We start from the raw sequence: 10,694 nt of genomic DNA, 5'->3' as shown, positions 1-10,694 counted from the left end.
AATACCTGCAGTGCTACACTCTCAGAGACACCAGACCCCTTAAACCCACACTGCACAGTACTGCTCTCTGCCTGTCAGTGCAGCCTGCTACCTTGTAACAAACTGTAAATGAATCAGACCAAACATTGTGGTTAATGTTTCTATCAGTGTTATTATCTATATCTTTCAGGTTATATTTATATTCCAGATAGGACTCTGTTTTGGGCAACTAATACATTTTTATTAACAGATATAGAAATAATAATAATAATAATAATAATAATAATAATAATAATAATAATAACAGAAAATGTAGTCCATTTAAAAACCATGAAGGCCACACTGGTGGCTTTTACACAGCTCGCCAATAACTTAACCTGTTTAAAGAGCTAAAGACAAAAAGGTACAAAATGCTAAACGAAGAAGCAACAGTGTGGCTGTGGTGATTGAAACAGGTGAAAGAAGAAGAGCGGGACGTTGTTTTGTACAGAAGAGCGGGACGTTGTTTTGGATGTACAGAAGGAGTCGTTCATTGGTGTGCTTGCTTGTTTCCTGTCGTGGCTGCGGGTCACGCCTCGCTCTCCCCTGAAGCAGCGTTCTGTACCTCCTCCTCCAGGATGGGCACGATCAGGTTGTCCTTCGACATGAGATTGTACTTCATCACAAAACGCGTGAAGCGGTGGCACAGAAACGTCTCGTTCTGGAATGAGAACGACAAACTCAGGGAGGCTCAGCCACTCAGCCTTTACAAATACAGAGCCGAGTCTGGGTCCCCGAGTAGAGTGCCTTTATCAGTTTTCTATCCAGGTAAAACTACACTAAGATAAACTGAGAAAACTTTTTTTTCTGGCAAGTACTTGAGTGATGTTTTTAAACAATGAACCAGTAATACAGGGAGATCACTACTTCCTGCAGCCCACATTTCCAATGACTTTTTCAAAATAGGTCATTCTTTAAGAAAAAACACCTCCTCCCAATGGCATCCTGGTTATATGTGACGAGATCTTAAAATAGAAGCTAAAATGTTGTATTTTGTTTGACTACCATTACAAACTATAACAAGATGATTAAAAGCTGGTGATTTTTTTTTTTTGTTGGTCCCAAACACACTCTACTCTTATATCCTAGTAACGGTCCTGTCCTGAGGACTGCCAGCTCACCTCATATTTGTCGAATATCTGCCGGTGGTGGAAATAGGCGTGTGAGAATATTCTATAGATCCTGCGACACACTGAGCCCAACTTCGCTACAGACGACTCCTTAATGCTGACCCTGGGGAGAGACAGTGACAGTGAGCTTCCTTCAAGAAACATTTCCTCGAAGCCTGGCATACCCAGCTGAAATACAACAGGGGCAGTGTCTGCAGCAATGACCCTCAGAACCATTCGAAACAGAAAGCAAGCCTGAAGCCTGAGGAGCCTTGCAGGACAACAAGACCTCAAGCTCTTAGCACACGCTGCATTGTGAATGATACAGAAACACACTGTTAGACAAACGAGGAGGGTAACATCAAAAGAATCAGTTACAAAAAGGTTGGATTCCCTGTGCATGTAAACGCAGTAACGGTCTGACAGTGTCTTATTTAGCTCAGATAGTCCCTCAGCTCACACTACCCATCGAACTGCTGTGCATTTTGCCCTGGTGTGAGAGAGGTGATATTAGAGTGTGCAACTCTTACCTGCTGGGGAAGTATTTGTTGCTGTTTAAAAGGCAGGCGGCTCCATCTAGTGTGTGTCTGGTGTAGTCGATGGCTGGGCACTGCAACACAAAGCACTGGGTCAGGGGTGTGTGGGGTGTGGGTTTTGTGTGGAGGTGGGGTAGGGTTATAGTGGTGTCTACAGAGGGGGTAAGGATAAGGGTTAGGGGTAAGTGTTGTATGAAGGGAGTTTTAGGGTGTGGGGGATACAGCAGGGATATAGAAAGACTCACCTCTTTGGGGGTTTTGTGGGCGGCGCACAGGAAGATCCACTGCTCTGTGGCTGTCATCTGTGTGCAGGTGTCGGGGTGACACTCGCTCTGTGAGAGGCAATGAGAGCGGCTCAATACAGAACCTACACCACCACACAACCTTAACAACCCTCTCCCACCCCACACACACACACACACTGCTGACTAAGCAAGAACATTGAAATAAACAACACACAGAGCTGCCAGCACAATGTGAAAGCCATGAGTAGCTAGATAATGAGATATAGCACAGATCGAGGAGGAAAGCTGCGCAAAAGGGAAAGTCTAAAAAAAGCTGGGAGACAAGAGAGAGAGAGAGATAGAGAGACAGATCGAGAGAGTGTGTGTTACCTGCAGCTTGACAGCCAGTCCATTGAGCTCCAGGCAGAACTGTCTGAAAGGGAGGAGCAGAGAGTCAGACACACAGCGCAGAGCAGCAGGGCCCTCTCTCACCTCATCACGTCACAAATCCAGATAACTCAAATAGGCCATGATGAGAGGAACTGCGTGTGTGTGATAGTGATATACTGAAGGTGTGTAGGGAGTAGCTGTGTGAGTGTGTATGTGAGTAGATAGCGAGTACCTGAGTGTGTGTGTGTGTGTTTGTGTGTGAATGTGTGAGAGTGGATAGCGACTACCTGAGTGTGTTTGTGTAGATAGCGAGTACCTGAGTGTGTATGTGTGAGTAGACAGCGAGTACCTGAGGTGCTCGTATTTCCAGACACCCTCGTCCTGCCCCTCTGGTGGCTCAAGGATCTTGTCGATGTTGGAGCAGTCCGTGCGGATATTCTGCTGGATGTACTGAGGAGAGAGAGAGAGAGAGAGAGAGTGAAGAGGGCGCTCAACACAATACACAGACTAACAAATACCCACAACTCTACAAGAAAGCACAGCCAGATCATTTTAAATACATCTTATTGCTTTACCTCTGGGGACACACACATAGAAGAAACACAAGCCCCTTACCTGCTGCACAGCCAGAGTGCTGTCCATCTCCTCGAAGGATTCATCAGGCCAGTTATAGAAGTCCTGCAGGGACACAGGCAGCAGTTAGCATGGCACAGAGTCTACAGCAGAGTAAGGGTCTGCAGTTTCAAGAAATATGAGGTCTGATCCCCGCAGTGTCCAGTTCAGATACTGAATGGAGGAGATATATTAAAAGCAGCTTGCATTTGGCACTATGGAGTGTTTATGAGATATGTCTGACAGCCCCTGAATGACCGGGACAGTGAGATGAGATGAGAGAGGGTGTGTGAGTGACGCCTCGGCTGCTGCAGTGGCTGCTCGTGAATTCATCCCATTCCGTGTCAGGCTGTGAGGAAACACCTCGCCTGGATCAGCTTACTGTTTGAAACACTCACTCAATCACACACTGAGAGAGCAACTGGAGGCTGCTTTCAACAGGCATGCTGTGGGCTGGGATCAAATACTTATGATTTATTTTGAAGCAGTCTCAGTGTAGCCACTGTAGTTTTTTTTTGACAATACAACAGAAATATGACTGCAGTTAAATAGTAAGTTTTACTGCGAGCTTTATAAATGAGAAAAGCCATAAAATGATAGAGTTAAGCAGGGATGACAATAAGACTGCTACTGCACAGCAGTTTCACCCATTCCAGGTTTTACTACAAACTGGATTAGTCACAGTGTACAGGTAACAAGCTCAGGTGTGTCTTATTAAACTCGTTCTAAAACCAGGAATGGGTCCATCTACTACGCACAAGGAGTCTTATTTCCATCCCTGTTAAGTAATATTTGAAGTGTATCCATATCTTTAAACACTCCTGGGTGAAGCTGCCTGTAGCCAATACCTTGGTGTACTTCACCTATTCTGTTTTAAACCCTATACAGATCAATGCTCCAATCACACGTGTGTTAAACATACAGTACAATAAACTCCTGCCTCACATGAACCTCCCCATTCCCTACCATAAATACAACAGTGACTAGAGACCAGTACACAATTTACTACCAGTACAAATTCGACACAGAAAAACCCTGCTGCCAGTAGCCTGACATCAGGGCTGAAGAATGAGAAATATTTAGATTGTATTAGATAAAGAATAATTAGTTATACTAAAATGTCACTGTGAGCAGCTACTGGCTGCCTTACCACCAGTAATAATCCTACTGATAGTATAATCTGAAGAAATGTACAAACTGTTGGGATTTTACTTTATAAAATCAAGCAAATGTAAAATTTATAACAGTGACACATGGACTACATGAGGCCGCACTGTTAGTATAAATACTTATTACCTCACACCAAGACAGGATTTATAGTTATTTCAATCTGAAGTGGGGTCAAAAGCGGCCTATTGATACACACACACAGCGCCCATATCTCTGTAATCTCTTCGCTTTGAATCGGGGCATAAACTGTCTGTGTGGGAGGCGAGCTATTCAAACTAAATGCGGAGCCTTTGTTCATTTTCTGATTATTCATAGGTGATAATATATTCATTTCTCGTTTTAGAAAATGTATATTATGCTCTGCGAGCAACGGTGCTCACAATTCTGTGCGATTAGTGAAGTTAGGACACAGCTCTGTAGACCCAGATCTGAATCATACAGTCATTATTTAAAACCTACGCGACACCGGTTACGTTAAATGGTCTTTAGTTCGGTCCAGGGGGTTATTGCAGGATTAAGAGGCGGTGTACACCGATCGTGTTAATAAACCTTCTTGCAAAACAGACAAACAAGAGCAGACACGAAAATCAGCTCTGAAACAGGTTTAGCAGGATTGGTGTGGCTATTGCAATATAGCTTCGGGGACTTAACTGTCTAGAGTCTACTGCAGCACTTGGGAGTATTTTAACCAATCCAGTGGAAATGCATGCGCATTTATTTTTAGTCTATTTATTTATTTATTTTAAAGCCCCGGTGTTAAATGCAGGAAGTTGTTTTCATGGCGTAATTGTGTTATATACAGTATAGTTAAACAGTGTTATATATAGCACAATAAACAAAAAAATGTCTATTGCAAATATTCAGACAACGATTCGCGAAGCGTATTCCTCAGTATTTCATACATAAAAAAAACAAAAAAAAAACAAAACATTTATACATACAAAAAACAGAGATACGGCGAAGAAGCGGTTGAGATGTAAAATCGATGGGAACACATCCGATAAAACATTCGTTGTGTTTACACTGAGGGCTGAATAAAAATACAGTAATACAACTCCGCATTTTAATAGAAAGACAAGTCAAATATCCACCGACAGAGCCCAAACAAAGAAACACAGATTTAAACGCCACTGCTTAACAAATCTGTAAAACCCGCAGACATCTTTATTTATTTATTTATTTTATTTTAATTTATTTATTTATTTATTTGTCCCAGCCAGCCGCAATTAAACAGTCCGAGTTTCCTGAAAGGGGGCCCGACCCAGCCTGCCTCGGAGGTATTCACAGTAATTTCCTAAAATATCTTCCCACCCAGGGCGCAGACCCGGCGTGTTTTTGGTGAAACCCGTTGCCCCTCGGTTCAGACCGTTTTCTCGGGGGTGCGGGGTGTAATTCGGGGTCTCTGTCCTCACCTGAGCCTTCGTGCCCGGCCGATTTCTCCTCAGCACAGCAGTCCCCTCCGCCATGACCATCTCGCCAGGGTCCCGGATGAAGCCGGCGATGCGCTGCGTCCCCGCTTCTCACCGCAAGGGGTGCCCGAAGGAGCAGTACAGTGCCGTGCACAGCTGCTCATCACCGCTTGGTGGTGCTAAGCATTGCAGACGGGAGTGTGGCTTTCACTTTACAACAGGAATAAACACGCCAGACCCTACGTGCACATGTTGTGTGATACCGTGCAAGGATTTGCCATCTACGGGGTCATTTATAATAACACAATTATTTTACTTCTGTTGTACGGCCCATTACTTGGTAAAGGTTGTTCAGTAGATATTTCTGTTTCTCTATAAGGATTTCTGGTCACCTTTAAATTGTTCATATTTAATTAAAAAGATTATTTTGCTGCACTTGTTAAAACTCTTCAGAAATCCTATATTCATCTGATAGGAAACATTGATCATATTACTACTATAGCATTGATAACCAATTAATATCATGCATCTGTGGCAGTAATATTGTATCCTGATTTGTCGAGCTTGTGCTCAATGTATGGTGCTGGCATTCAGCATCCTGGGAAGACATACTGAATTCCCAGGACACCTTCCTCAAAACAGGGACAGGTGGCCGACCCTCGCTAAGACCGGGACAGGAGTACAGTGTTATTCCAGCTGCTCAAATGTGTAACAGATGTTTTTAAAAGTGTAGCAATCGCAGCTAACCATGGTAAAAGCCTGCTGGATCTTAATATATTGCTTATTTATAACCAACAAGGATTACAATGATGAACGCTGAAGTTAATGAAGTTTAACAATACCACTGACTCAAGACCTGAACGGGTAAACAGAAACCCAAAGTGTAGTTTTGTTAATTAAAAACACGGATCACTGACCCCCAGGTATGTGTTGCCCTGTTTTGAGCTGTGCAGTGTGCTCACTCACCCTGCTCTGAGAATGCTGTACTACCCATTCTCCACCAGCTTGCAGAGGGAGGGGAGGGTATCACTGGAATAGCACAGTGCTCACAGAGAATGAAGTCCAGCACAGCCTCCCTCTGCCAGTATCTGTTGCACCCAAAAAATGAATGTCTGCCAAATCTCCCTCCTTTTAATTTCTTTTTTATTGAAGGATTCTACAAATACTGACCACAATAAAAACAAACAAAAAACAAACAAACATACATACAAACAATAAATCAGACTGATAGAAACAGCCACAGGCCAGGTCGAATAGGCTACTTTATTGTACCAAAACAGAATCAGTATTTACATGTGATGAAAAAAAACAACTATCAGACAAACAAGGCCTTCTTCCAGGGCTCTGCTCATGTGGAATGGACAGGGGGGCGGGGCTACAGGCTTTACTCCAAGTACTTCCCCAGGATATCGCCATCTCGGAACAGGAAGTATTCCTGCACAGGAAACAAACAATCAGAGAGAACAGAACAACTAAACCTTAAAAAAAGACATGTCCCTTACCTGGCATGTGTAACATTAGGACTGGTCCCTATTCTCCAGAGCTGCAATCTAGCATGTGTAACATTAGGACTGGTCCCTATTCTCATGAGCTGCAATCTAGCATGTGTAACATTAGGACTGGTCCCTATTCTCATGAGCTGAAATAATTAGCTTGTTTTAAACTTCAAATTAGGGATACATATAAATATAACCATAGACAATAAAAACAACAAGTGGTGCTTGTTTCCTCTGGTGTAAAGGAGGGGCAGCGCTCAGCAGCTTCACCGTGTCTCTGTACCCACCTTGTCATCCAGGGTGACTTTAGTGCCTCCATACTCCGGCAGCAGGACCCTGTCCCCCGCCTTCACACTGACCGGCTGCAAATCACCTGCCTGGGACAGGGGACAGCGAGAAGGGTGGGTCAAACGTGAGGGTTGAAACAAACCCCCTTTTTACTGCACAACTCAAGCAACGAATCAGAATGCTAAGAGGGGATATTTAACATTCCGACTAGTCTGTTAATGGCGGGTGGAGTAGAGGATTAACCACAACAACGTGTACTGGAGCTCAAACACAGGTAGCTCTCACAGGTGTGACACACACACTTTCCAGTTAGTACACCGAAGGCGGCACTACAGTATTTGAAACATTAATTTGACCCGAGCTCCCTGTCCTCCCCCCAACACACGTGTCTTGAAATTCCCCTCCCTTCACAGTCGCACCTTTGTCCTATTTCCTGGTCCCACTGCCAGCACGGTAGCCTGCAGCACTTTGCCCTGGGACTTCTCCGGCAGCATGATGCCTCCCTTGGTGACGGTCTCTGCAGCTAAGCGCTCCACCAGCACCCGGTCGAACAAGGGCAGAAACTTCCTGAAGGCCTGCGGACAGACAGGAGACAATCAGACGGGGTCCCCTCAATGAGCTCCTTGTGAATTCAATAAGCTGAGATGCATTATCTGTGTTAGATAGGAGACAATCAGACAGGGTCCCCTCGCTGAGCTCCTTGTGAATTCAATAAGCTAAGACACATTTTCTGTGTTACAGACAGGAGACAATCAGACAGGGTCCCCTCGCTGAGCTCCTTAAGAATTCAATAAGCTAAGACACATTTTCTGTGTTACAGACAGGAGACAATCAGACAGGGTCCCCTCGCTGAGCTCCTTGTGAATTCAATAAGCTAAGACACATTTTCTGTGTTACAGACAGGCTACTCTGTATTCTGAATGTGATGGAACAGATTGTGCCATGCTGTAAATAAGACATCCATTAAAATAAATGTATAAATAAATAACTAAGTGACAACACAGCACTTAAGGTAAAATCAGCTCAGTAAGGACAGCAGAGCCCCTTGCTGGTGATAAATGGGTTTCTTATCTAGAAAGCAAGTCCACCACATCTCATATACTTGGGCAACATCTAAAATCAAAAGCACGCCTCTGAATGTGAATGAAGCCTCTGCTGAACAGATGAGGTCGTTCTTGGGAATGAGACCCATCCCCCTCATCCCTGTCTCAGTGCCTGGATAAATAAAGCTGGGATTTGTGTGCGTGCCCTTGTAGTAAGGACACCTCAAGGTCGACTCTCAGTTTCAATGTTGCACTCTGTTACAAAGGGGGTGAAGATCTCTTAATTATTATCATGTCTCAAGGAGACAGCCTTGATTCAGGTACAGCTCGACCTCACTCGCACATCGCCTCTTATTACCAGACCACTGTAATTCAATTTACTTTTTATATGTGAAAGAACTGAATCTGTCCCATTATGGAGACCAGCGTGCTTCCCCCATTCCCCGATGAACATTCCGACACTCCAGGGGCCGCGTTTGATCTGGATTATATTGTGCAATTGGGTTTTTCAAAACACTGAAATGCGATCCAGATTACTGTGATCCGGATTTCGTTTTGGTAATCCGATCACACTTTAAATCACGACTAAATGTTGCAATTGGGTTTTTCAGAATTGAATGGAGATCAAGAGTACTTTGATACAAAATACCAGGATTATTGTGAGTCGACTTTTTTTTTTTTTTTTTTAAGATTATCACTGTCCAAATACAGTGTTAGAATATAATATTTACATACAAGTTCTGTATCCATGCAAGCCAAAAGGAAAACACATTTTATTTTCATTCAATTTAAATTTAGTTATTTAATTTCTGCTAAGTAGGCATAAATAAAATAACCATTATTTGCATGGTTATATGCGCATTAACATTGAAAGTGATTTAGATTTTGTTAAAAACAAATAATATAAAACAAAATAGTTGTGTATTAATCATTACCATGAATTATTTTGTTAAAATTAGGTTATATCATAAATAAGGCCTACTACTAGTCTCAAAAACTGGATTTCGTAATTTTGTAATCTGGATTAATGTAATCCAGCAGTGACATTTTCTGAAAAACCATATCAAAGAGATCCAGATAATTTCGATCACAAAATACAGGATTACAACATCCGGATTACTTTGATCCAGACTAACAGTTTTGAAAAACCGGCCCCTGCACAACTCAAATACAGCAGAGCACCACAAAGCACACATCGCTTCAACTCAAAACAACAACAAGAATGTACTGGATATTAAAATAAGAATTCAAATACCGGTATGTGTAAAACGCAAGCGTATAAAGCACTATAGCCTTGATAGGTGTCTGTAAAAAAGTACTATTGTACAATTCACATAGTGTGATATTGATTAGCTCTATCTGCACAGTGTTGAGCAACAGTAACACGTGTATATTGATTACAAATAAGTGCATATCGATTTTCTAAAAAGACATTTTTAAAAAAATCAAGTGTTGCTCTAAATGCATATAATAAATCTGAAAAATCTCTCTCTCTAAAGACTTGCGCGTTTTGCACAGGTTTTAAAAAAGAAACCTGAGCCTGCCCTGGATATGATTAAAATGTAACAAGCTGGTCCTACAGAAACGGTGTCGTACTGCACACACGGACAGACGTGCTGCACACACGGACAGACGTGCTGCACACACGGACAGACGTGCTGCACACACGGACAGACGTGCTGCACACAGCGGATTCGTGTAGGTTTACTGGGAATAAAATCTCACTCGAGTCCGTCGATATACACCCGATATTAGCATTGACCTTGAACCCAGGTCTCTGTCCGCTGAATGAGACTCAATACCGGTTCATCAGTCGAGGCACTACTAGGATACCGCAGCACGCCAACGATCTTCCTAATAAAATATTGAGAGGCTAATCAATTCTGTGCGGCGGCACGGCGATACTGACATATGCATTAAACCGTTTCACGCAATGAATCTTATTTTATAACCAATTCATAACGCACCCTTCCGCACACATGGACGTGTGGAAGGTTCTAGATTACACAGCGCCACAATGTGCTTGCGTCTTGACAAAAAAACATGACTATATCTCGCTACAGCAGAGGCAGATAGCAACCCAGGATAACATTACAAGCGAACACATAGTCTACGCGTTGTTTTTGTTATTTAAGAGGTCTGTTTTAAATAGCTGGTCCTACCATAGTTCTGTTTCTTGTCGGTTCCTTGCTCGCGACTGTGACCCGAACTGACTGACACACAGAGGCTCAGCGCTCCACGTGAACAGCGGTCCGGGCTGGAGTAAAGCGCGCCTGCGCGAACTTCAACCCAGCTCAAGTGTTGCAATTGTTTCTCCCCCCTTGCATTCTGGAATTTTCCAGTATTTTCTGACCCACCAAATCGATGACGTACGAGTCAAACTTGTATGCAGGTGGGCA

At 43.2% G+C, this 10,694-nt stretch overlaps 1 protein-coding gene across 3 annotated transcripts; it reads right to left on the bottom strand.

Annotated features, from left to right (window-relative positions):
• Positions 1 to 198: 198 nt before the first annotated feature.
• On the bottom strand, positions 199 to 10,622 carry LOC117426859 (MOB-like protein phocein). 3 transcript variants are annotated; one of them, XM_034044995.3, is made up of 9 exons: positions 10,458 to 10,622; positions 7,672 to 7,827; positions 2,893 to 2,955; positions 2,627 to 2,727; positions 2,278 to 2,320; positions 1,909 to 1,995; positions 1,658 to 1,737; positions 1,140 to 1,251; positions 199 to 679 (listed from the first exon to the last, which is right to left on the bottom strand). In XM_034044995.3, the coding sequence occupies exons 1-9, from the start codon at positions 10,458 to 10,460 to the stop codon at positions 548 to 550; spliced, it is 777 nt and encodes a 258-aa protein (XP_033900886.1). In that variant the 5' UTR covers positions 10,461 to 10,622; the 3' UTR covers positions 199 to 547. The 3 variants fall into 3 exon arrangements, with proteins under 3 accessions (XP_033900886.1, XP_033900884.1, XP_033900885.1); XM_034044993.3 differs by lacking the exons at positions 7,672 to 7,827; positions 10,458 to 10,622 and adding an exon at positions 5,472 to 5,652; XM_034044994.2 differs by lacking the exons at positions 199 to 679; positions 1,140 to 1,251; positions 1,658 to 1,737; ... (2 more) ...; positions 2,627 to 2,727; positions 2,893 to 2,955 and adding exons at positions 6,713 to 6,903; positions 7,252 to 7,341 and having other exon boundaries at positions 10,458 to 10,608.
• Between the last annotated feature and the right edge of the window lie 72 nt (positions 10,623 to 10,694).

This window comes from Acipenser ruthenus, chromosome 11, assembly GCF_902713425.1.
Source record: "Acipenser ruthenus chromosome 11, fAciRut3.2 maternal haplotype, whole genome shotgun sequence".
Taxonomy (NCBI): domain Eukaryota; kingdom Metazoa; phylum Chordata; class Actinopteri; order Acipenseriformes; family Acipenseridae; genus Acipenser; species Acipenser ruthenus.
The sequence above is the reverse complement of the archived record's forward strand: the minus strand, read 5'-3'. Positions and strand labels throughout refer to the sequence as shown.

Excerpts from the sequence above, each read along its gene's own strand:
- LOC117426859 (XM_034044995.3), bottom strand. Across the intron at positions 2,956-7,671 it reads GACCAGGAAATAGGACAAAG|GACTTCTATAACTGGCCTGA; the intron begins GTGCGACTGTGA and ends GTGTCCCTGCAG. Across the intron at positions 2,321-2,626 it reads TGGAAATACGAGCACCTCAG|ACAGTTCTGCCTGGAGCTCA; the intron begins GTACTCGCTGTC and ends CCTCCCTTTCAG.